The sequence below is a fragment of the Seriola dumerili genome, unplaced genomic scaffold (genome assembly GCF_002260705.1).
Source record: "Seriola dumerili isolate Sdu_G_001 unplaced genomic scaffold, Sdu_1.0 BDQW01000226.1, whole genome shotgun sequence".
In the NCBI taxonomy this organism is placed as follows: Eukaryota; Metazoa; Chordata; class Actinopteri; order Carangiformes; family Carangidae; genus Seriola; species Seriola dumerili.
Window position 1 is genome coordinate 4,160,323 of NW_019174481.1, and position 25,751 is coordinate 4,186,073.

At 42.3% G+C, this 25,751-nt stretch overlaps 2 protein-coding genes across 3 annotated transcripts; one reads left to right on the forward strand and one right to left on the reverse strand.

Annotated features, from left to right (window-relative positions):
- The first annotated feature begins 608 nt into the window (after positions 1–608).
- Positions 609–15,373, forward strand: LOC111228974 (integrin alpha-6-like). Of its 2 annotated transcripts, XM_022755106.1 has the most exons (26): positions 609–841; positions 6,575–6,702; positions 6,839–6,918; positions 7,501–7,762; positions 7,850–7,981; positions 8,103–8,316; positions 8,417–8,610; positions 8,727–8,824; positions 9,102–9,229; positions 9,310–9,399; positions 9,510–9,571; positions 9,791–9,960; positions 10,054–10,194; positions 10,305–10,420; positions 10,571–10,727; positions 10,918–11,001; positions 11,105–11,184; positions 11,323–11,400; positions 11,497–11,599; positions 11,773–11,943; positions 12,148–12,246; positions 12,358–12,468; positions 13,131–13,226; positions 13,424–13,549; positions 13,801–13,884; positions 14,501–14,589. In XM_022755106.1, the coding sequence occupies exons 1-25, from the start codon at positions 666–668 to the stop codon at positions 13,867–13,869; spliced, it is 3,165 nt and encodes a 1,054-aa protein (XP_022610827.1). In that variant the 5' UTR covers positions 609–665; the 3' UTR covers positions 13,870–13,884; positions 14,501–14,589. The 2 variants fall into 2 exon arrangements, with proteins under 2 accessions (XP_022610827.1, XP_022610826.1); XM_022755105.1 differs by lacking the exon at positions 13,801–13,884 and having other exon boundaries at positions 14,501–15,373.
- Positions 15,374–15,532: 159 nt separating this feature from the next.
- Positions 15,533–25,509, reverse strand: LOC111228920 (neurabin-2-like). The gene is made up of 20 exons (XM_022755031.1): positions 24,943–25,509; positions 23,770–24,738; positions 22,917–23,049; positions 22,393–22,513; positions 22,164–22,268; positions 21,501–21,591; positions 21,225–21,401; positions 20,892–20,945; positions 20,253–20,353; positions 19,921–20,049; positions 19,686–19,782; positions 19,530–19,599; positions 19,221–19,351; positions 18,907–19,136; positions 18,670–18,735; positions 18,063–18,174; positions 17,967–18,020; positions 17,586–17,684; positions 17,221–17,409; positions 15,533–16,128 (listed from the first exon to the last, which is right to left on the reverse strand). The coding sequence occupies exons 1-20, from the start codon at positions 25,507–25,509 to the stop codon at positions 15,880–15,882; spliced, it is 3,744 nt and encodes a 1,247-aa protein (XP_022610752.1). The 3' UTR covers positions 15,533–15,879.
- Between the last annotated feature and the right edge of the window lie 242 nt (positions 25,510–25,751).

Genomic DNA, 25,751 nt, shown 5'->3' on the forward strand with positions numbered 1-25,751 from the left:
AGGTCATTGTGTTGCTGTTGTTGTCTGGACCAAACAGAGAGACTAACTACTGTCACTAAATGTTTCTCTCTCCCCTCTCTGCCAGCCTATTGTCTCATCTTCTCCTTGTTAACTGCAAGGATATTTCATGTCACAACACACAAGGAAACACAATTTATTATAAGAGCAAGAAACAAGTGTGCGGATTGCACTCTTATGTCACTTAGTCAATATTTCCCCTCTCATGGGCCTTAGGTTATGTTTTGTTTACTCTTGTTTCCAATTGAGTTTAACTGCAGCCTTTATTATAGTGTTCTACTTAGAGATCCTCTGCCAAAAGCTGCCAGTGTAGCCTCATGTACTAGTTTGGATTGCTGCAGCCTGAGGCATCATTGTTAGATTACATCTGCTGCAAAATAACAACAGACTAACAAGGTATTCATCGTTTCTTACTGAAATGTACTTGACAACATCAGCTAGATTTCCAGGCACTTTTGAGGTGTGGTGGGATAGTGTGTGTGTGTGTGTGTGTGTGTGTGTGCCAGGAGAGGCCTGTGGGAGGGGCAGCTGTAAGCAGAGTGGACAACATCCAACCCTCAAGCAGCCAGGCAGTTGCACTCTGCACCTCCTTCAGTGAGGACTCACCTTTCGGCAGTTTAAGGGAGTTTTACCTTTGATAGTTTGTTATGGAGGGCAGGATCACCTGTGGACTGTGGCTGCTCGTTCTCCTCTCGGGATGTGGGCGACTGTCGGCTTTCAACCTGGACACCGAGAATGTCCAGCAGAAGAGCGGGGATCCAGGCAGCCTGTTCGGCTTCTCTCTCGCTATGCACCGGCAGCTTGAGCCGGAGGATAAGAAAATGTAAGACCCAGAGTTTTGTTTTGAAGGGGGGCATGTTGGAGGCCATTTCTTCTGCCGTTACTTCTGTGTCGTCCGAGCCGTGGAGAAACGCTTTTAATGTCTTTAAAATAACTTCTGTAACCATGTAATTAAAATGTCACAGCGGTGCAGACGACTGAAGTTCATTTTTGGTTGTTAGAGAGGATAAATCCTCTTTGAACCCAGTTATGAGAACCGGTGAAGAAACCGTAGAAATACCACAAGAGTGCTAAATGCTATGTGAGCTCAGGTATGTCGCAGGTAGTTTCAAAGCAGTAACTTATTTTCACCAAATCTCAGCAACCCATTTAATTCAACCCCACAAAAGAATGTACTGTACCTTTGATACACCTGCTGCGAGTTTAACCCAAGGCCTACCCCTTGTTAATCTTTATTAAGTATTTCCTTCCAGGTTACTTATTTGTGAATTTTTACCGGACCACCATAGAAGCTTTTTGGTACACGGACACGAACAGGTGCGCGCGCACATGTTTCTCTTTTATTTTTTTGCGGATTTGGGTCTTAAGTGAGACCGAGCCTTGGCGTTTATGGCCAAAACATCTCCTTGAATCATTGTTGGCGTTTTTATGGGCATTGATTCAGAGGGTCTTGTCGGTCTGCATTAAGGCTAAATGCCATCAAGTGGTTTGAAATGCTTAAATATAAACTGAGCTGAGATCAGGGGATATTTTAAATTCTTAAATCTGGGAAGCAGTCTGACTTTGTAATAATGAACCAGCCAGAAATACGTGTTCGCCTATCGCTCAAATTGTTGTGTAACTCCATAATCACTGGTGTAGGAAGTAGCCTTTATCAGAATGTGCATCACCTTTTATGAACTCATCATATGTTTTGTATGTAAAATCAAAATAAAATGAAGTAAAATAAGTAAGAAATAGAGCTGTCAAATAAAAACAGGAGTAAAAAGCAAGATATTTCTCTCTGAACTATAGTGGAGTAGACGTATTGTGAATTGGAGTACTCAGGTGTACAAAAACCCCAGATGGTACAGTAGTCGAGTAAATGTACTTGGCTATACTCCACCACTGTCCATAAGATAGCACAAAATGCTACCTTGTAGATAATGTAATTTAAAGTATTTTACAGTACCAACAGGACAAACAGGTCCTGGTAATGATAAGTTGAGTTATGTTACTATTAAATGCCCTTTTATACAAAAACAATCAATACACAGACTTTTCTGTCTGGTAATTAGTCAAACAGATGAAACTGTACCCAAGTAGTTGTATTTGTCCAACTAAAGCCTAAAGGTCACCACGGTTTGTTTACTCTCTGTGAGATATTCTGGACTATGAAGGCTCAGAGCCACTAAGCATCCCCCTTCTTTAACCTTCTCCACAGAGGTTAATCACTGTTCTTAAACTTATGTACACATTTCTTCTGCAGCTGCTACACACACACACACACACACACACACACACACACACACACACACACAGTAGCAGTTTGTGTCCTAGTTTTAGGCTGTGTCCAAATGAAAGACACATGGTGATCAGCACGAGACCAAAGCTGCCACAAAGTCGTTCTGCTTCAGGTTGTAAAGTTAAATACATGAAAACACAGCACTGTTGAGTTCTGTGAACTGGAGAACAACAGATAGACTGTTGGTAATGTAGACTTAATCTGCAATTTAGTTTTTTTTTTTATAATTGATTAATTGTTTAAGTAAGTTTTAAGCAAAAATGCCAAACATTTGACTGTTCCAGCTTTTTAAATGTGAGGTTATGCTGGTTTTCTGTGTTTTATATGATTATGAGTTAACTGAATACCTCTGATCGGTCAAACAAAACAAGTCATTTTAATATGTTAACTTTGGCGCTGGGGGAATTGTGATGGGCATTTTTCACTAGTTTATGACATTTTATTGACCAAACTATTAACATATTAATCGATAATAAAACAAAATGTCTACTCTAACTCTCGCTGTTGTGAGATGTGATCTCAGACGGGATTTCAGTGGGTGTTTTTAAGATGATGCAGAGCTGTTTGCCCTCATCTGCTATCAAAATACAAAAATATTCCACATAGCTGAATAGTTTTTCAAACAAGTCTTTTTCAACAGAATCTTAAACAGATAAGATAAACTTCATCAGGAGCATGTGCGTGTTACATCATAATACAAGCTTGAATTTGTGTGTGCTTGTTTGAGCAGGAAGCCATGTTTGTTTGGCAAGTGATGGTGCTCATACTGCTGTTACAGAGGTGGAATGTGCTCTCACTGTGGACTGTGTATGCACATGCACTGATGTGATGCCTGTGGATGCGTGTGTGCGTGTGCGTGTGCGTGTGTGTGTGTGTGTGTGTGTATGTGTATGAGATGTTGTGTGTTGTAATGGTGCTGATGCATGCTGTGGCTGAGCACTGAGGCGTTGCCTTGTTGTCAGTCATTTGGAAGATTGTCAGAGACCTCACTGTGCCGCTTGATACATTCCTAACCTGAGGCAAAAAAAAGAGCGATAGATAGCTTGATAAATAGATAAATAGATACATTAGATTCCTTGTGCTGCTGGTGTTTTTCTTTTATTCCGAGAGTTCACGTATGTACATCGCAACAACGTGTGCTGAACAAAGTGTTAGCGTGTGTGTGCTTGTGCCCCCCCCCCATGTGTGTGTCCTAGCTGCTGGGTGTGCACTGTGAGTCACAATCCTTTGCCAGACATGCATTCCAACTTTTATTCAGACTTATGTCTTCTGCTGTTTTTCATGCCCTACAGGGATGAGTGCTGCATGTACCTGCAGGAGAGGGCAGGAGCTGATGGAATCATGTATATGCATGTGTCTATTTAGGTGTGTGTGTGTATGTGTATATGCGTGTGTATCTATGTGTTTAGCATTCCACGGTCAGTTATAATTGCTAGATGGAGCTGTCTGTATCAAAAAATCAAGAGGGAAAGTGCTAAATGCATAAGGAGAGTTTAGGGAAGTTCAAGAACTTGGATGGAGTGTGAGAAATGTGGGGGAGAAAATAAATTCATGTGTGTGTTCGTGTGTTTCTGGCTCTGAAGAAATGTAGCAAGAACAGTAAAGGATATCGACATGTTGTGAGAAAGAGTAAAGCAAGACAAGCTGACATGTTAAATACTAATGCCAAAAAAATGATAGAAGAGATAGGACTGCGAAGTTCAATACTGAAGTCAGCTTTGTGTGTATGTGTATATGGTTTGTGTATATGAGAGCCAGGCTCAGTCTCAGGTTAGTCAAGGTTATCCAACATCAAAGAGAGAGAGAGAGAGAAAGGAACTGCAGAAAAGAAAGAAGTGATGACTGAAAGAATGCTGAGAGGAGCATAAATCAGTTTTACATCTGGGTACCAAACATAAGCTGTTTTTCAACCAGCAGGCTCAAGCCTGGCAGACGGATGCAGAGAGAAGTTGGATAACACGTGACATGAACCTCTGGATCTGCAACCCATTTGGAGTTGAAGTTGATCGGGTGCCACTGGCTGTTGCTAAGCAACGGGCTGTGCCCTAACCGTCAGCCAGTTTTCTGCTAAAAAAACAACACACCTCTCTCGACGGGATACCTCTCTAATGGTCACTCTGCACGCCTGTGTGTCCAAGTGTCACTGCCAGTGTGTGTGTGTCTGGTTTTACGAGTCATTGCACACATGCCCCAAACATACACACACGCTCTCTCTCTGTTTGTCTTAGTGCTTCCTGTAGACTAAGCCTGTGTGTTTGGGGCTTCCTCTGCTGGTGGTGAATGATTAGATAAACGGCTGGGTCACTTGTCAATGGAGCAGCAGGTCACCCTTATCACAGTGATAGTCCATGACACATTATGTCAGCATTTCAGTTTATGGTGCCAAAAAGGAATCATGGGCGACAATAAAGACCACATGTGTCCTTTAGGATGTCTTAAGTCTTTTTGTGATTTGGATCATATGTTAGCAACTAGTGTAATTTTCTGCTGTTTATTACATATTCAATTCATCACTAACATAATCTTGATATAATGTGTTACTTTAGTATTACATCAATTTCGCTGTTTTTGAACTATTGTTGTATTTTCCTGAACGCACTGAACAAGACATTGTTCACTGCCACTGAATGAGTTTCCTAACGTGAATATGTAGGAGGAGGAACTATAGTATCCATTCATTCTTCTGTTAAACAGAGACCCCAAGACACAGTGACCCCTTTTCCCAGAGTCCATATGTCTCGGCAGAGCTCTTTCCGTCGATTCTCCGGACTTCCTCTGTCTTATAGAACAAGAGTGGAGATGTGCCCATCTGGGACTCACTGTTAGTCACAAATCCTTTCTTTGAAGAGCTGACTCATTCAAATCAGACTCATCTTTGATAGACAAGCACAGGCCCTAACAATTTCTCTTAGTGTGAAAACATGTTTTCGGTTTGGTGTGGCTGTGCGCGTAGAGGTGGAGAATTTACTCAAGACTATGTGGTATGAAGTGCTAAGAGGCATTCGCTCCCCTTGTTGTTTTAAAAAAAGACTGGATTGGAAACTAAATGGCTGGGATGAATTATAGTGTTCTGGTTTTTGAAGCAACACCAAACCGATCCAGTGGTTAAAATAGGATAAACAGTGTACACTTGTACATCAAGTAGAAACAGTGTGTCTCTATTGTGATGACTTCTCTAACTGCAGTTTATTGTAGTGAAGTTAAATCACATTTTCTTAAAGTTTCGTGCAAAACTCACATAAATTCATCTCCTAACGGCAGCATTAAGAGTCTCATATTTTTACATCAGATAAATAGATTTATTGCTCCTTTGCTAATCCCCATCATGCCTGCTGAAATCAATATTCATAATGATTTACGCTGTCTCAAAAAGTTAGCTTTATAGTTTGAAATCTCCCATGTGCAATCAGTGTTTGCGGTGCTGACTGTGGAGGTCTACCCCGAGAACATGCTGATCACATTAGGGCTTGGGCTCTTCACTCTGACTATATGTCTTTGTAAATTCCCTCCCAGATGGTGTGCGCATCTGAGAATGCTTTGTGTCTCAGCTAAAAATGGCTTCGCTTAATGTCATCTGGTGCAGACTAGTGTGCTGTGCAACATTAACTCTGAAGGTCAGGGGACAAACGAAGCAAATCAGAGAGAGAGAGATCCGGGAGCATACGTGGACCGAGTGTGTATTGAGAGAGTGTACGTGCCCAACTCTCCACTGTAAACCTCCACAAAGCATCAGTTTAAAGGGGGACATCCTTGACTTGTTTGATTTACTCTGTAGGAAACCCTGGGAGCTGGATGCCCATCGTCAAGGCTTGGGTGTGTCATTTGCCCTTGTCCTCGGTCCACAAAGGCGGCCTCTGTGTGTGTGTGTGTGTGTGTGTGTGTGTGTGTGTGTGTGTGTGTGTGTGTGTGTGTGTGTGTGTGTGTGTGTGTGTGTGTGGAGAGAGAGAGAGATAGAAAGCCTGGTTCAATCAACCCCAGCAGGCGTTTGAAAGGGGTCTTTGACTCGATCGGACCGTGAGGACATGGAACATCAGTTTGTTGGCGGATGTGTGTGTGTGTGTGTGAGATTGTGTGAATATGGCTGCCGTGTGACACAGTAGACTGGAATGTGTTATAACTTAATGTTCAAGTGGAAGAAATGCCAGAGCGCTTCTCGTTTTGAGTCCCAGATGACAGAGGAGTGTCACTGCTCAAACCTCTTTCACAGTGTGCATTTGATTGAGCTGCATATGAGTATTTGGCTTTAAGGATTCATGTGTGTGTCTGTTGCAGGTTGCTGGTTGGTGCCCCAAGAGCGAAAGCCTTACAAGGTCAAAAAGCTAAAGTGACAGGAGGACTCTACAACTGTGACATGAGCTCCAGCTCACCTGGCTGCAGCAGAGTTGACTTTGATAATGAAGGTGAGATATCTGCCATTAGCGCCTGTGCGTTTCCCTGAGATAGTTTTAGTTACTTTGGACACATTTCTTCCCAAAGATCTGAGCCTCAGTATCCTCTTTATCTCTATTTCTGTCCCTGCCTTCTGTCTCTGTGTAGAGGATTTAAAGAAAGAAAGCAAGGAGAACCAATGGATGGGAGTGATAGTCAACAGTCAGGGGCCAGGAGGCAAGATTGTGGTAAGACTGTTTGTCTTTGTGTCTGAGCACGAACAGCTTCAGCAGCATTTTACATTCAATGGAAGGGTGCAGCCATTAAAAAATTGTCTTGGATTTTAACAAGTCAGTTTTTTGTATGATTTATATGACAACAGAAATAGATTATTAGAACAGCAGCTAATGACTGTTTTGATTGTCGAGTCATCTGTTAAGCCTTTAAAATGTATGAATACACACATCACAATTTTAAAACCACTTTGAAACTACTGGACATTGACTAGGATTAAATAATACATTCCTGTTGGTTTAAAAGTGTCTGTGTGCAAAACTTCATATCAAAAGTGCAAAGTCCAAAGATATTGAAATTATAATGATGTAAAATAGAGAAAAGTGGAAAACTGTCACGTCTGAAGTTTTTCAGTTTGATAAAGGTGACATGTTTCTGTGTCTGTTTATGCTTATACTAGATGTTTATTCTTGTGAGTAGGTGTCTCTAGAAAAAGAGATCTCAGTGACATTATCTGTTCAAATAAAGGACAAAAAAAAACTGGTTAAAACATCTAAACGACTAATGGTCACTCATCACACTGTTTTCCCTGGTAGACCTGTGCCCATCGCTACCAGCGACGGAGCAATGTGAACACACCCATCGAGTCCCGTGACATTATCGGTCGCTGCTACGTGCTGAGTCAGAACTTGGTCATCGATCCCATCTCCAGCGAAGATGGCGGCGGCTGGCACTTCTGTGACGGCCTGCCCAGAGGCCACGAGATGTTCGGCTCCTGCCAGCAGGGCCTCTCTGCCACGTTCGACAAGGACTACCACTACCTCATCTTTGGGGCTCCTGGAGCATACAACTGGAAAGGTAGTCTAGTGTGTCTGTGTGCGTGTTTTATTACAAGCCAAATCTATTCCATCTTTCCTCGTCTTAATCGCTGCTCCTCTCTTTAAGGCGTGGTACGCTTAGAGCAAAAGAACGACACCCTCTTAGAGCTGGGCATCTATGACGACGGTCCTTTTGAGGCGGGAGATGAGAGAGAGAGGAACCCCGACCTGGTCCCTGCCCCTGCCAACAGCTACCTGGGTAAAATGCTCAGTCTTCACCTTGAATCCATTTGTTGATTTACGCAAAAGAAGCGTATTCAAATGCCTGTACCTCGCCATCCTGACTTTTAAGCAAGCATTCCTCAATCTCTTTCTCTCAGGCTTCTCTCTGGACTCGGGGAAGAGTTTGACTAAGAAGAACCAGCTGACGGTGGTGGCGGGAGCTCCTAGAGCGAACCACAGCGGGGCGGTGGTGCTGCTGAAGAGAGGCCCGGAGTCAAGCAACATCTTGCTGGAGGAGTACACCCTGGAAGGGGAGGGGCTGGCCTCGTCTTTCGGCTACGATCTGGCTGTGCTGGATCTCAATGGGGACGGGTGGGTGACGAAGGGTGATACATACTGACCTGTAACTTCTGCTTTGAAAAATGCTATTGTTACCTTATACTCACAAACCTGCGATGCTGCTGTTCGTTAGTTGGCAGGACATAGTGGTGGGAGCACCTCAGTACTTTGAGAAGGACGGAGAAATTGGTGGAGCCGTCTACGTCTACGTCAACAAGGCAGGAAACTGGAACAAAGTCAAACCAATCAGAATAGACGGAACTGAGGACTCCATGTTTGGCCTGGCTGTGGAAAACCTGGGAGACCTCAATTTGGATGGTTACCATGGTGAGGCTGCAGTGTTTGTACATATACTTATGTATCCTACTGTCGCCCCTCTGTGAATGAAATGTGTGTGCCTGTAAAACCACACTGTAAGTCACTGTTGTCCTTCTCTGTGACAGATTTTGCAGTGGGAGCTCCTTATGACAATGACGGTGCAGGGAAGGTTTACATCTACAGTGGATCAGCCACAGGACTCCACTCCACAAAACCTGCACAGGTATCTAATAAACTGGTTGAATAGCTGTCTTCACTTTTTCGACTATAACTCTGCTCCAGCATTTTGTTTTGTGAGGTAGGACGGCTGCCAGGCTGAGGAAAATACTTTGGTTTTAATATGTCTTGCTCTGATTATTGTTTGCATCCAAGAAAATAAAATCCTGTCAATAGCAAAAATAAATAAATAATCGGTTTCACCTTCATGCTCAAACCCTAAAAGTAAAAATGTAGGTTTATACTGTTGTGTCTAGCTTACAAATGTGTTTCTCTTGCTCTAGGTGCTGTCCGGCCAGACTTTAGGAGTGAATATGTTTGGCTACTCTTTGGCAGGCAACATGGACCTGGATGAGAACTCCTACCCAGACCTGGCCGTTGGATCGCTCTCCGACTCAGTCTTTGTCTACAAGTGAGTAAACTGCTGCATTAGTCAGATCACGTGTCTCTGATCATGTTTACTGAGATGCTCACTGAGTTTGATTCTCCCAGAACCCATCCTGTTGTTAACATCAAGAAAGAAATCACGTTCAGCCCGAAGGAGATCGACCTTACAAATAAGAACTGTGACAACACCTTCTGGTAAGTTTTGGCTGTGGTGTGGAAATATAGATTATTTTATTTATGGATATGTAGAACAAACTGTGCCAGTACTGTATCTGACTGTGGGTAAAACTGCACCGTGTCTCCAGCTTGAATATTGAGGCGTGCTTCACCTACACTGCCAACCCCAAGAGCTACTCTCCCAGACTGAGTAAGCTGACCCACACTTTTCTTTATTAAAACTATATTTAATCTTTATCATGTTTTCTCTTGTCATCATCAGAAAATACAGATTCAAAGTGAAGAAATAGAACTTTAATTGTTATGATACACAGTAATAAGGAGGTTAAAGTCTTGCACAATATTCTCTGTTTTCATCCGTCATTGTTTATACTTCTCCCTCTTGCGTCATTTCTTCTGTCCCATCTAGCGGTGGCGTACACCATCGAGGCGGATGCTGACCACAGGAAGAACGGTCTTATTCCCAGGGCGACCATCCGCAGCCCCTCCGGCTCTGAAAACAGCTTTGAATCCAAAGGAACCGTCACCATAAACACCAAAGGAGCGAAACAATGTGTTACACGTCAGCTTGTCATTAAGGTAGTGACCGTCTCTCTGGAAAATTTCTCCCTTCTCTTGATCAAAGTGCATCGTGGGTGGTTTGTAATGCGGCGTCATGTTGTCGGTCTACAGGAAAATATTCGAGACAAGCTGCATGGGATCCCTATCGATGTGTCCGTGGAGATCCAGGACGCCAAACGTAAACGCAGGCAGAGCTCAGCTCAACTGCCGCCTATCCTGGACACCAACGAGCCAGCGACGACTCGATCAGAGGTGTGTGTGCACGACACTCAGCGTATGCACTTATCGAAGGATACATGTTATTGACATGTAGTAGATGTTCCCATGATGTTCTCTGTGTGACCTTTCATTTGTGTTTGTAGGTGGATTTCCTGAAGGAGGGTTGTGGCAGCGACAATGTGTGCCGGAGCAACTTGCAAGTGAAGTACCGCTACGGCTACAGGAAAGCTGACAAAGAGACATTCATTCCATTAGGACTGTAAGAGGACACACACACACACACACACACACACACACACACACACACACACACACACATACACACACACACACACACACACACACACAAATCCTTTCATTTTCATTATATCTAATTTTTATAAATGTTCATAAATGTTTATCTATGAAGGGAGGATGGTGTGCCGGTGATCACGCTCAGCGAGCACAAGGACATCACCTTGGAGGTCACAGTAACCAATATCAATGGAGATGATGCACATGAAGCCTCTCTGATCGCCTCCTTCCCGCACTCCCTCACCTACTCTGCATACCGTGTTGCACCCAATGTGAGTCTCTTTTTCTCTGACGCTCCCCTCCTCTCTTTCTCTCTCTCAAACACACAGACACACACACACACACACACACACACACACACACACACACACACACACACACACACACACACANCACACACACACACACACACACACACACACACAGCAATTTGTGGTTCTGACTGGGACTTGTTGATTTCAGGAGCGGCAGGTAACCTGTGAAGCCAACAAAGACGGTTCTCAGGCTGATTGTGAGCTGGGAAACCCTTTCAAACGTGACTCAGTGGTGAGAGAAAATCACCTTTTGCTCCTGTTTAGCTCCGCTGCACACAAGCCTCTTTGTTAATACCTTTTTGAAATTGTGTATATCTGTGTGTTTGTGCATACAGACGACCTTCTACATTATTTTGGGTACAGCACACATCTCTCTCAACATTACTGAACTGGAGATTGATCTTCAGCTAAATACGTAAGTATAACTAAGCTTGTAATCCTGCAGCACAAACGGCTAAATAAGAAAGGTCACAGAGGTTGCGTGATACAAAGATAGATTTTTAAATGATGGTTGGTTCGATGGTTAACTTGTGTGTGACCTCTGATCCGGCAGGACAAGCAACCAGGATAAAATAGCTCCTGTCAAAGCAAAGGCAAAGGTGGCCATTGTGTTGCAGCTGTCTGTATCAGGGTAAGAAACACACACACACACACACACACACACACACACACACACACACACACACACACACACACACACAAACTAACTATGTTTCTGTCTGTACAGACAAGTCCAGCCATCTCAGGCCTACTTTTCAGGAGAGGTCAAAAGTGACACAGCCATGAAGAGTGAAAGTGAGGCTGGCACTGCCATCATTCACCAGTTCAGAGTGAGTACAGGAAATCCACTAGATCAGAAGTCTCCTTAGCACTCTTACAATTTATCTCTCTAATTCACAGATTTTTTTTTAAAATGTATCTAACATTCTGTATTTACTTGTGCTTTAGTTAGATAATTAATACTGTATCAGCTGAGGTGGGACACTCTTCCTGTCTCTGTTAGATAATCAACCTGGGAAAGCGCTTGACAGGCTTGGGCAATGCCACCCTCAACATCCATTGGCCAAAGGAGACAAACCAGGGCAAGTGGCTGCTCTACCTAATGAAGATCAGCTCCACAGGAGTGGAGCAGATAGCGTGCACTCCTGCAAAAGAGATCAACCAGCTTGGCCTGGTCAGTGAAGGCATCACATTAATGTGTGGTGGTCACACTACACACATGTGTACTTTTTTACTTGATGTTATTTTGAAATAGCAGCAGAGGCATGTGGTGGAAGAAGTAGACAATTTAAATTTTTTATATTTATATTGATTTAGACAAATAAAGAAGTTGAAGTAAATTTAATAGTTGAATGTACTTTTTCTTCTCTGCTTTAAGGAACCGAGTAAAACCAGGACAAGAAGAGCAGCAACAAACACCCAGGGAAATGATAAGGGCACCATTTCCTATTATAGTGACAAGAAAAAAGCATCTCTGGTAACACCACAGATCCTATTCTATTGTATTGTGTTATGTTGTATTTTATGTGCATTTGCAACCAGTATTACAGGACTCCAGTAGTAACTTTACTCCTTTCTTTGTTGACAGTCCTGTGACAGTGGGGCAAACTGTGTGATCATAAGGTGCCCCCTGCAGGGTCTGGACAGTAATGCAGTCATCACTGTCCACTCTCGCCTCTTTAACAGCACCTTCATCGAGGTAACAAAGTGCTTTTACTCAACTACTACTTCAGGATTTGAGATGGGTAGAAACTCTCTGGTATTGGCTGTAAAAATCAGGTTCACTGTCCTGACAAGAAAATGCTTTTTCACAAATGCTTTTTGATTAATAATATAAATTTTATATTTCAAATTAAAATTAGAATTATTCAAATGGGGTTTGATCTAAATTTTCTGACTATTTCTTTTTCCTATTGATTATTTTCAAAGTCTCAGTCTTGATGTTAAAGAAATTACATAATATAAATTGAAATTTTAACTTATTATTTATTAATATCTAATGTGCATGTAAATAATTTAAATTAAATATAATCAGTTCATAATAGAGCAGTACTACATTTGCACCAGACACCCTCCATATAAAATCAGCCATCATTGCCGTATATGATCATTAACATGTTCAGTTTAAAACAGTTTATAAATGAGGGTGCAGGCCTGTAGAGTTTTATGTATGAGCTTAACTCTGCTTTAGGTTAAATTAACAATTATTTAATTAAAATCACTCTCTTATCTTTGTAGGCTCTAGTTTATTTTTTTAATTAAAGGGACAAGTATCATTGCAGCAAATTAATGTGTTTTATTTTAGTGTTTTCTTTCTTTCTCACCATCTAAACTTGACATTCTCTTATTTTCTTTCTACAGGATTATTCCAAGGTACATTATGTGGAGATATCAGTGAAGGCCTCTCTACAGATTGATAGCGCAAGGAACACAGTGCTGGAAAAGGCTGAGTCACAGGTAATTAAACGCAACAGAAAGACACATGTGACTGTATCGCACCAACAACTGGAGATGATTATTTACTGGCCTTTCATGCTGATTCTCGTTGTAGTGCATGGGCACCAACACCTCAGCGGGTGTATGGTGAATAAAAGCGTAGTTGAGAGTCTGATCCTCTTAACCCTGATGTTCTGCCGCTGTGTTGTATTCCCCAGGTGAAACTGACGGTGTTCCCAGAGCGTCGTGCTGCTCAGCATGCAGGAGTCCCATGGTGGATCATCGTGCTGTCCATCCTGTTCGGGCTGCTGTTGTTGGCCCTCTTGGCTTTCCTTCTCTGGAAGGTAGGACTGAAGGACACAGGGCCAGGATGCACCCACTGCCCCAGCTACTGAAACACACACACACAGACACACACACACACACACACACACACACACACTGCACAGCTACATTCACATGATTTCAATTGAAAAAGCCTTTCATAAGATTTGAATTTTGGACACCTAATCTAGCCTGTATAGCATTTACAAAACAATTGAAGGAACACATTACAGCGATTACACACATTTTCTAACGATTTGCCTTTCCTCAGTGTGGAGTCTTTGGACAAAAGAATAAAGAGGACTCACCAGAAAAAGAGACACTGACGTCAAATGCATAAAAAAAGAGAGAGAGGGTAAAATTACCCGGCCTGCCATGAATGAGTGAAACTTCTTCTCTTGCTCCTTTTTGCTAAAAAAGCACTGCTTTCTGGTGTTATGCAGGAAGTGGGCAATTCTCACACTGTGACAGGAACGCTATTATCAAGACTTATTTCTGCAAGGAATTTTCAACTAAAAGATTTTCACACATGATTATATGTGTGGGTCATTACAGTTTACCTGCATGGCAAGGGGAGGTGGTGGCTGACGAGCAATGACTGCGTTATTGAATGTTCTGAGGAACTACACTGTGCGGGGGAGGGGGGGGGGGGGCGGCTCTGCATCTTTTTGATTCTCTCCTCCTCTATTTCAAGTTTCTTTTGTTGCTCTTGCACATGCAGTCACTTGGTCTGAAGGTTTCTGTCCCTCTCATTTTAAAAACTGGGGCAATAGAACATGTTCCCTTTCTTTAACAGGAGCGCAGATGGCTTTCTGCACCTCTTCATAGATTCACTGCATCTTGGCTCTTGCCTGTGAAAACAGACTGATGACAATAAAAGTCTCATCCACTCCCTTTGCTTTCTCCTACTTTCTTTAAATAGCCTTTTCTCAAACAGAATATTGACTTTATTTTCCCTGTCTTCTCTGCAGTGTGGCTTTTTCAAGCGTGCCAAATATGAAGACAAGGTTCCCAGTTACAATGCAGTTCGGATCAAACGGGAGGAGAGAGCGATAAACCCTGGAAATGGTAAATGGGAAAACCTGGAAAAGAAGCCGTGGATGACAACCTGGCATGACAACGAACATTATTCTTAACAGCCAATGAAATCTGACTCCACACAGATTCCTGTTGCTTACTGTTGAACTCCTAATTTCACAGATTTTTTTTTTTTTTTTTACTGCCCTGTCTTTGCACAGCCTGGACTGTAAATATCAAGGAACAAAGAAAATCTTTTGTAAACTTTTGTAGGATGAAATACTTGATTGAAACATTCTGATTCAGGGGCTGATTTGATCTTGGATGGTCTGTATGAATCACTGGAAGGAGAGTTGCAGTGTGGGAGATGGTCCTGCACAACTACTGTTTGTCTGAGCTTGTTTTGTACATTGACTGTGTTCACAGTGTTGACCGTGGGGAGGGAGGGTGGAAGTACGGGAGAGTTTCTAGATTTTTGTACATTTTTTTGAATGTTTTGCCGAATTGTTTGTATTTATTCTTCGTGAGGAGTACTGTGTTACGTGGTGTACAGGCCAAAGACTCATGCAATGCATCAACTAAAATGCATTTATTTTCCCCAGTTTACAAGTGCATTTTTCTAAAATATCATCTCCAGTGCAAATGCGTTAACTGGTGAACAATCGGCTTGTATTTCACACTCGAGGTGCCTCAGATTGTACATTAAAAGGAGGAACTGCAACTTATCCACATTTGAGAAATGCTTGGTTTGTAAACTTATTGTTGAGCTTCTGCAGAATTCACCTTCAATTCCCTGGCTCTAAAATAGGAACAAAGTGAGAGCGAACAAAGAGTTTTTTTGAATAAAGTTTTTTGTCATATCCATGTGTTCTGTGTCTTATTATTCAAGGCCAAGTTGAATGAGAGTTTAAGAGAACAGCAGGAAGTTTAAAGCATTATTTATTAATAGATAAAAAAGCATTTACAGCAAATACCTGAACGCGTAAAATCAGCACATTGTCAAATAATTTAGGAGGATAATTTAAAGTTCATGAAAGAAAAAAAAATGGAAAAAAAGGAAAACAGTCTCACACACTTGACATATACATAGACACATAATTGCTGTGAGTGTGAACTTTGGTGCTGGAGTCCTAGTCTGAAGATCTTTCAGTTAAAACCAACCAGTGATCTGTATACTAAATGATAATTATTAACGTGAAGAAGAGAGGATGTGTGCGACAGATCTATTTCTATTAGCTAAATAGAAATAGGTTCAAGTGTATTTGTGTGTGTATCAGACTGCAAACACATCCTCATGCTGGTGGTGCATCCGACGTCACCTTTGTCTTTCCCTTCATAAGAGTGACTCAGTTCTTACGGTTTTGCCGCTGCGTCTGACGTCTCTTACAGACTTCTCCTCCGTCGTCATCCTCGCTCTCTCTCTTCCTTCACCGTCTCTGTCCAAAACTGCATTCTTCTCTTTCTCCTTTTCTTCTTTCAGCCTGGTCTCTCCTTTCCTCTGTTCTTTCTCCTCTCTTTTCTTCATCTCCTTCAGTTTCTTCTTCAGGACAGAGCGGTCACTTTGACTGCACACACCCAGAGCCTGATGTTAAACAAAAGAAACACGTGTCGACAGATGTTTACAGGTTCAGGTTAATGATCCTTCAACGAGATCAGATTTTAATTTTTTAAATTTCACTGCAATTGATTAAATATAGCTACATCTGGCAGTGAAAGTGGTTTAAGCCCAATACAGAGGCAGTCTCACTGAGGTAGATACTTCCAGTTGCACACACTATTATCACATATGACGGTATTGCCATATACTGTAGTGTATGTTGACTGATAAGATATGTCTTAAGTTAGAAAGTGTGGACATTATATATTTTGTCCACCAGAGAGCACTGACCAGTGTGTTTTTTTAAACTGAAAAGTTGGCAACAATTCTGTTTTTTTGGGTTTAAGGGTTCCCAATGTTTGCTTATGTTACATTTTTAAGTCAAAAACTTCATCCGACATATCCTTATCAGACTTTTTAAACTCCTAAATACTGATATTCAAAAATACATTATCGGTAGGTATCGGTCTACATCTCATACCAATTGGTATTTCCAAACATTTTGAGCTTCAGTTCAGATTTGAATTAAACATAAAACTGAACAGATAAGAAAAAAGATTAGTGGAAAGAAACAGAATACACATACAAAAAGGGGCAACATATGGCAACATGTGATAAATAAAAAGTTGTATAAACAAGACAAATATAAATATGTATATTCACATGTACACACACACACACACACACACAGCAACGAAAAATGAAATGTAAGAATAAAGAAATGTAGGAGTTTATCCGCCTGGGATGGCAGGATTCATGAAAAATGGTATCCTCCTAAAACTGGCAGGTGACCCCTAGGAGTAGTTATTTCAAGAGTTTAAAAAATGTTAATATAAAACAAAGTGTAATCACATGGACTATTTGATATTCGTTAAATTAGAAAAAGTAAAACATGAAAACAACAGAGGTTCAGCCCAGTGCCTTTAACAGCTAATTAGTTATGGTCTTGAAGTTATAATATTTGAAATGTGTAAAATTTTCCTTTATAATTAATTTAATGTAACGCAATATATATATATAAAAAAAAAAATACAGAATCAGCACATCTGTGACTCCAACAAGATCATAACTGCTCACCTTGAGTTTCTCACTGTCCATGTTGAGCAGCTGTGTCCCATCCACTCCTCTGGCAGCGAACTCTGACGTGTATTGATCCATGTTCAAGGCGACTAACCACAGACAGACCTGCTGGTTGTTCCACTCCAAGACGGGTCGACTTTTCCACTGATTGTTGTTATTGGTGGGAACTGGGTCATCGTCCAACGTCTGACAGGACACCAGACATGGTGCCAGGAGGAGACAAGGAGAGAGAGAAATCAGAGGAAGCTGTAATTAAATTAGAGAGTAGCTCGGGAGAAAAGAAAAAAAAACGTAAGGCAAAGAGTGCTCCGTGGGGAAAGAAGCAAGGGAAAAGGAAATTAGGAGGGAAAGGATAGACTCACCTCGGTGGAGGAAAAGGTGAAAGTGTGAGAGTGTCCAGAGAGGGAGTGATCAGAGGCGTGACACACCATGCTGGAGCTGCCCACGGGAGAGCCAGCACTCTGGAACCAAGACAAAACAAACCTGGGCTCCCTACACACTCCACATCTGCTGCATGCTCACTCATGCATGTGTGTTTATTTTAAAAAGGATTTTTGTTTATATGTAGAGAAGAATCTCAATTAGAAGGTGGGTGGGTTGGGGGTGGGGGGGTGGGGGTGGGGTGGGTCATGCAGAGAAGCCTGAGAGTCTAATTTGTATACTTGTTACTTCAACTGCACGTTGCTTAGTCACCATGGAGCCATGTGCACATATTGTCTGCATACATGTCCAGCTTTTCTTACCTGATCTCTTCTGCCCGTGGTGGTCAGGTATGGCAAACTGCTGCTGGACACAGACCGAAGCCTCTCCCTGCCTCTCCCCCCCCCTTCCTCTCCTTTCTCCTTCCCTTTCTCTCCAAACCAGGGAAAGGGCAAGCAAGACGGCATGGAGGTGACTGAACCTGATGGAGAAACGCCAGTGTTCTCATCCACCAGGTCACCGCATGACCCCCTGGTAGAAAACAATGACTGTATTTTAATCAACACACAAATAAACCCAAGTGAAGTCAAACGCTTACATATGCTCAACACTCAACTTTTATTTTGTATTTTTTTGGGCTTTCAGGCTGAGTGGAGGGAAGTAGAGCATTCATATCATGGATGAAGCAGAAATACTTACTGCACTGTCGAGGTATATTCAGAAAATCTATTTCCGTCTGCCTTCACTGTACCGCCAAATAAACTTGTTTGTGATATTTCTGCTTTTTTTAAATTTCTGGCATTTTTGTGCATAAATTAAAATGTGCATAGAAACAGGTGACAAGGCGCTTGAATACCATCAGGAGCGGCAGTGTGCAACAGAAATAGATACAATAGTTTGGATCATCAGTTTTATTTATCTATCAAGTGACAAGTCAGGGAATTCAACATTAATAGCTTGTTTTTGTACAAGGTATACAACCATTTTGCTTAGTTTAGTTTTTGTGCATATGTGATGTTATCACACCTGTTGCTCGTGGACCTTCTGCTGTGTTTTTCACTTCTCCTTTTGCTGAGAGACTTGCGAAGGCCACTGAAAAAGAAAGTCAGGAAAAAGCAAGATGGCTGGTCAGTGTCCTTATTAAACCAGCCACTGTGGCAAAAAACCAGGGCTTTGCTATGGCTGAAAGGGAAGCTTTGAAACTGGGGAATACTTTATATTATAATCCCAAATTTTTAGGCATAAGAGACAGAGACGCTGCACCTGAAGTCTGGAAATTTCCTTTTGGATTTTCTGGAAGCTGAGGATTTGCATGGCGAAGGAGTGACAGTGTCAGTGATGTAGATGGGAGGGGTGAAGACGGAGCTGGTGGGAGGATGAGGACTGAGGGCTGAGAAGGAGGAGGTGCTGGACATGTCGCTTCTACTGCTCCTTTGTGCCAGTGTGGGAGCGGACAGTGGTTGGCTCTCGTGTGGTGTATGGACTTCAACTTCCTAAAAGCAACATGTGAGGACACGTGTAAGTTTAAGTTCCACCGTTTGAAACACAAAATTTCATCTTTCAGCTCCGTCTCTCACCTGTTTTCTAAAGCTCTCTCGGAGTTTGTCTCGAGATGGTGGATGGCGCTTGGATTTCTGGGCCAGCTGAGCTCTGGCTATATGAGCACTGGAGTCTAGACGTCCTGTATCAGGGACTGGAATAATCCAGTCTGGAAATAAGACAAACAATTTATTTTGCTTGGTAAAGACACACATTAACTTCAAGGTTTGAAAAAAAAAAAAAAAAAAAAAAAAAAGAAAAAAGAAAATATTACACAATTTTTTCCTTCACTGGAATGACATTCAACAAACAAACAAAACAGTACACTCAGTAACACAGCTACATACCTATGACTGAAGAGTCCACAGAGTGGTTCTTTCTTTCAGCTACAGGCTCTTTTCTCTCTAGCTGTGCTATCTGTGACAAATGATGTGAAACAATGACTACAGAGAAATGGCAGGCTAAGTAAAGTAAATCCACACAGGACTGAAGTCTCCTCTCACCTGGATTTGCAGCCTTTCAACAGTGTCTCTATGTTGCTTATCTCTCTCCTCCATTTCTCTCCTCAAATCCGCCTCCCTGTGCTCCCTCTCCTCATCCCTGAAACACATTTAAAACCTTTCATTCCAAACCTATAGGGGCAAAGACTGTCAAATTTATTCTTACTACACTTCTAGTAATTGAGGAGTAGTATAATTTTGTCAGAGAAATAACAGAATTGGCAGTCTTCATAAATACCTGCTCTGGTATTCTCTGACCAGTCTCTTGGCTTTGCTGTATTTGATCTCTAAGCTTTCCGATTGGCTCTGGGCATCAGCCAGTCGCTGGCTCACAACCCTGCACAGTGTCTGGGCCTCTTGCCAATACCTGATAAATAGAGGGAGGGTCTGTTAACACATTTTCAAAATTCACTCTCTTCATAATGTTCCTCAGCATGATTATCCTTCTGCCGGCTTTAAGCTCCCACCTGCTCTTTAATGGACTTTTAAATTTGGAATCTATCACATCAACCATTGCGGAATACACTACAGAAAAATGGAGATGAAACATAAGAGTCTGTAGCATCGTACTTCTCTAGTTTGTCAGCTTTCTCGTCTCCATCCTCTGCTCTCTGCTCCAGCTCAGCCCTCTGGTTCCCCCAACACACCCGCTGCTCCTTCCATGCCTTTAACTGGAAAACACAGCAAAAGATTATGTTTTTATGTATGCATGTCTACAACTCATGTCATATGCACAGGGGCAAGACAAGGGGTTCCAAAAAACCCCCCCAAAAAACAAAAACTTTTGTTATGTCACACACACACACACACACACACACCAAGAACTTTTCTTACAGTAAAGGAATCAGTTTACTTCTCCAATCCTCTTACTTCAAGCGTGTTGATACAACAAATGGAGTATTCACTGATCTAATGCAGTTGGATAGAAGAAAGGCAGATTTTTCAACTGAAAGGCTTTTTGCCAACCCAGTTATGTCACAGTCGTGATTACTTCAAGGCAAAGGCAGAAAAAGCAGGGCTGACGTGGAGAAGTGTTGGAACACAGCCCGTGTCCTAATAACTCCACACCGAGCCATCTCATACACAGTTAAATGGGTCACACTGTTCCAAATATGGATGCAAAAGGTAGCGTATTAAAGTGAGTACAGTTATTGGTTTGTGTGTGTGTGTGTGTGAGAGAGAGATCTCAATCTCAGCAGAGTGACCTACCTTTTCTCTAGCGTGGTGAAGTTGGGTCGTTCTGTTTCGTAGTTTTGACTGGAGCTATGGAGAATAAGGGCGGAAAGGAAATAGACATGGATCAGTTTAGTGTATTAAAATTCATGTGAAACAAGATGCACTTTTACTAGTTTTACATCATAAACAAGGGATAATTCCGACTACTACGTATTGATTTTCCAATATAAAACTAAGATGATATGAATGTAAATATAATTGCTTCGTCTTTGAGTCTAAAAACCTCTCAGTATCAAAAAAGTTTTTTTTATGCATTGTTTTAATGGATGTTAATTAATCAATTAATTCATGCTGAATGTAAAGTACCTGCTGGTATTTGAGGCAAAGCTGGTAGCTGTCCAGACTGGAAAGAACAGACACATCCTCCTCTTCATCTTCTTCTTCTTCGTCGTCGTCCTCCTCTTCTTCTTCTTCTTCAGCCACTGAACCCTTCTCTGACATGCTGCCATCATCATCATCCTCATCTCTGCTGGCTCTTTCTCTCTTCATATATAAACACAAACACACAGTAAACAGCGCAGCAAAACCATATGGTAAGGCTTAACAAGTCTGAAAGCTCCACTCTTCTTCAAGGAAACACACCTTTCTGGATGTTTTATCCATTTCCAGGCTCTCATTGATCAGTCGTGCCACCTCGCTCTCCACCCCCTCTTTCTCACGACCAATCAAAAACCTGCAGACAGAGAGGCAAATCAGTTACAGCTGTGAGCGATCGCCACATCCCATAACACACAAAACAGATTGTGTTGTGGGACAGGCTTTTTTCACACAGCAGACAAAGCAGCTAAAACACAGGTGTTACTAATAACATTAATTAAATCATGACGCTGTGACATGCACCAAGCAAGCAACTAAACAGAATTCACCCGTCGTTAACTTGAGTATTTACACCTGTGCGTTTTCTGCTGTGAAGAAACATCCATCCAGTTGTTGCAGTATTGTTGCTACAAGTTTTCTTGTTGCAAAACTTACTGTTTTGGCTTACTGTAGTACTTACTGTACTGGCTCTGCCACTGATTAACTGAAAAGGTTTTTTTAAGTGAAATTTTTAAAGCAACAGGCCAAAAATGAATTTTGATATCTTCTAAATCTCCTATGAGCAAGACAATATACTCACCCTTACTCCCAAGTAGAGAGTAATTAATGGAAATAGTGGGAAATACAAAATAGTACAAAAGAACGTTTGCTACATGCATAAAGACATTGCAAACCTTGTACTATAATAAACATTGCTCTGTAACTTACTTGACAAGGCCTGATGTATTCTTGAGGACTGTGGCTGCAAACAGCTGGGAGACTCCAACCAAACTCAACCCATCCACCTCCACTATCTGGTCATTCACCTGAATCCTGACACATATATACACACACATACATACACACACACAGACACACACACACAGACAAAAGACAATGTCACTTTATTGGAGCCATGCTGAGTCCTCAGTAAACAAGACTGATGCCAAAAATGCACCTTCCATCCTTCTGTGTTGCTCCTCCTTCAGTTACTGTCTTGACAAAGATTCCCAGTTTTTCCAGTCCCTGGTCAGCCCCTACACCCATTCCTATGATACTGATACCCAGACCATCGTCTCCTAGAGGGAAAAAACATCAAGAATTTGTCCTCAAATTAACAACATCAGTCAGCTGCTGCACCATACAGAAGCAACAAATCTGTAATGAAAAGGAAAACTCCTCACAGGAGAAACTTACTACTCGAAGTAAGGTGAGAATATCTCATAATTCTGTTTTTTTAAACCTACTATATGTCAGCCTTGTATTATTTTTCGACCAACTAAATTGTTTGGTTTTGGTTAAGAGGGTATGCTTTGAATAGTTGCAACAGTGCACACACAAATAGCTGTAGTGACATAACTGACTCAATTGACCTCTATGCATAAAAAGGTAGAAAAAATGTATAATCTTTTCTTTGTGGTTTCAGATGTTGGCCCTGAAATTCAAACGGCCACCAAAAGGACAACAGAGGGAGATACAAACCCTTTTCTATCTCCACTGGAAAGACGTCCATCCTGTCCACTCTCTTCTCCAGCTCATACTCGGCCGAGGCGGACACCGGGTCAATATCCTCATTGTGTCTGTCGTACTCTGCGTTGGAATAGGTGCTGTACACCTGACAGACAGCAAGCAGTCAATATACATTTAGAAAAAAAAAAAAAAAAAAAAAAAAAAGAAATCACTGGAACGGCCTCAGATTACAGCAACACTGATGTCAAATTCAGGCCTAGTGAAAATCTGTTTTATGCTCTGATGGCTCGTACACGTGTTCACCATGGAGCGAGACTGCAAGGAGAACCATCTGCAGCTATTGACACAACAAGACACTGTTTGTGTTGGCAAATCTGCCAGTGAGAGTGTGTGAGAATCAGAGTGACAACACTTGAGCAAACTGTACAAACAATTATAGGATTGTAAAAAATCTGTGCACACACACACACACACACAGACTTCCCGTGTATCAATTACTGACACTACACTGACCGCTGCTGCAGTAGTTAGTCATGACCTGAGTTACTCTGCTGCCGTATGCGTCCACAGGAATGTTTTCTGTACATTTATATCTAGGCAGCTCGGAGCTGAGAGCTGACAGAATGAAGCATGTGGGATCTTGCCTCTTCTCCTCCCTCTATGAATCAGAAAAATGGCTTTGGGCTAAAACTTCTCTTATATGGATTTAAGCTGCAGCTGAAAATGACAGTCACATAAATCTACAATAAAGAGCTTCCTTAAATGCACAGCTTTAGAGACAAGTGACCCTGCAGCTGTCAATAAAGTGAATAAAGAATGCTGAAAGCCAAAATGTGTATGAGTTTTTTCTTAAAGATTTCCTTACCTTGATTGGTGCTGAGGAGAATCTGACCTTTCTCGTTGCCGCCTCTGATGCATCCTCATCATCCTGATCGGGAACACCAGGAATTTCCTCATATTTCAATAAAAGCTGATTTTCTGCATGCAGTGACTGTCCAAAACCCTGGCTTGGTGATGTGGAATGCTCTGGATGACACTGGGATTCCTGATCATACAAAAAAGCCCTGTTCTCAATCCCACAGATTACTGCAGATCCTGTCTGGTCCTCTTTGACTCCTCCTATGTCACCTTTTCCATCACTACCTCCTCTGTACGCCACGTGCTTCACCTCCTCATTGGTGTGTTTAGACATTGTACCTTCTTCTCTCTCCCTTTTCTCTTCTTTCTCAGTTCTTTCCTGCTCTTGACTTTCTCTACATTCTTCCTCTCCACTTTCCCCTTTCCTCCTTCCCTCAACTTCCTTGTCAACATCCTCCTCTTGCATCATACCCCTCTCTTTCCTTCCAGCACTTTCTTTCACCCCTGCATCTGTCTTTTTCTCCCTGTCGTCCCCCTTTTCTGTTGACTTCCTAACAGCCCCTGCAACGAACTCTCTGTTCTGCTCCTCCCTTTGACCCTCCCATGGTTCATTCACCTGCTGATACTTGTCTCTTCCACTTTCTCCGTCATCTCCAGTCTCTCCTTTACACGGCATGCTGGTGGATAACTGCCTGTGGTGTTCTTCCGAGGGAGCGACTGGCCTACCTACTTCTCTTTCCAGCATATAAGATCCCGGTGTTGTTTCCATGCTTGATTCAAAAACATCATCCACAAGGGCCTCCACACTTTCTTCTACATTTTTGTTGATATACTTTTCCCCCTCATCCTTAATCCATTTTATGATCTCTTTTTGCTCCTTTTCTTCTTCATTCTCATCGCTTTCTGATGACTCTGTCTTTACGTCGACAAGTTCTGCTCTCAGTGGCTCCTCAGGGGTCAAGCTGAGGTCAGGAGGCTTTGGTGAGGAAATATTTACGAGAGGTAGGTTTATGGATTTGTCTTCATCAAAGTCACCCTCCTCCGTGTGCTTCCTTTTCTCACTTGCTTCTTCCTCTCTTTTCACCTGGTTGCCTCCTCCTCTCCCATCCTCTCCTTCTCCTTTCTCATCTGCCATCCCCTTGCTTCCCCTGCCAGTCACAGGTTTTGAAACTCCTCCAACCTCCATCACCTTGGTTTCAAACAACCTGCGGGTTACAGAGAACTTCTGAGCCAGAGCAGCTCTGTCAATATCCGTTATCTCATCTGATCTAGAAGGTTTATCTTGCAGAGAGGATTCAGGAGTAGAGATGCAGGCCACAGTGCTCACAACAGATGAGGAACTCATGACTGAATGTCTGGATCCAGAGAAAGGTGAAGTTTGGAGCTGCAGGCTAGGATTTTGGGGGGAAACGAGGGGTGTGACGCCAGGAGTCAGCGCTGGACCACCATCTTGTTTCAGCTGCTGGCTGTCCATTTGGAGGAAAATGTTGTCTCTGATCTTGGTCCCCCTCGTGCTTTGGACCCTCCCTCTGCTGCCTGTGCTGCTGTTGGTGCGGGACATCATGGGATCTGACATGCTGGATGGCAGCCTGTTTGGATGCACAGCAGAGCGCTGGGCAGCAGCAGCTTTGGTCCCTTGTTGTAAACTGGTCCCAGAGTCGAATGAACACTTAATGGCATGGAAGTCAGACTTGTAGGTTATCCTGTGAGGGGAGGCACTTCGGCCTTTGCTGTCCGTCCTCATCATTTGAGATCGGATGCTCTCTGGAGTGAGAAGAAAACTGTGAAGAGAAGTTTTCACAGCTAATGAAAGCACCTGGGCAAGTGTTGAGCAGGTAGATAATGTTTGAGGATTTGCTGGTACAGTGGGATGGTAGCTATAAGGCAAAAAATGTGCTGGATAATAGGGCTGGTGTTTTAAGAGGTTACTTCATTTGTTGGATGACAGCAGGTGACAAAGGCAGGCTCTTGGTCTGTAAACTTCATGGT

What these genes read in the sequence shown, in the direction of transcription:
- LOC111228974 (XM_022755105.1), top strand. Translation starts at nt 666, where the DNA reads ATGGAGGGCAGGATCACCTGTGGACTGTGGCTGCTCGTTCTCCTCTCG. An exon ending in GGCCAGGAGGCAAGATTGTG is followed by an intron (nt 6,919 to 7,500) that starts GTAAGACTGTTT and finishes TTTCCCTGGTAG; the next exon opens with ACCTGTGCCCATCGCTACCA. An exon ending in CCATCATTCACCAGTTCAGA is followed by an intron (nt 11,600 to 11,772) that starts GTGAGTACAGGA and finishes TGTCTCTGTTAG; the next exon opens with ATAATCAACCTGGGAAAGCG.
- LOC111228920 (XM_022755031.1), bottom strand. Translation starts at nt 25,509, where the DNA reads ATGATGAGGACGGACAGCAAAGGCCGAAGTGCCTCCCCTCACAGGATA. An exon ending in CCACGGGCAGAAGAGATCAG is followed by an intron (nt 17,685 to 17,966) that starts GTAAGAAAAGCT and finishes TCTTGGTTCCAG; the next exon opens with AGTGCTGGCTCTCCCGTGGG. An exon ending in TGGACAGTGAGAAACTCAAG is followed by an intron (nt 16,129 to 17,220) that starts GTGAGCAGTTAT and finishes GTTTAACATCAG; the next exon opens with GCTCTGGGTGTGTGCAGTCA.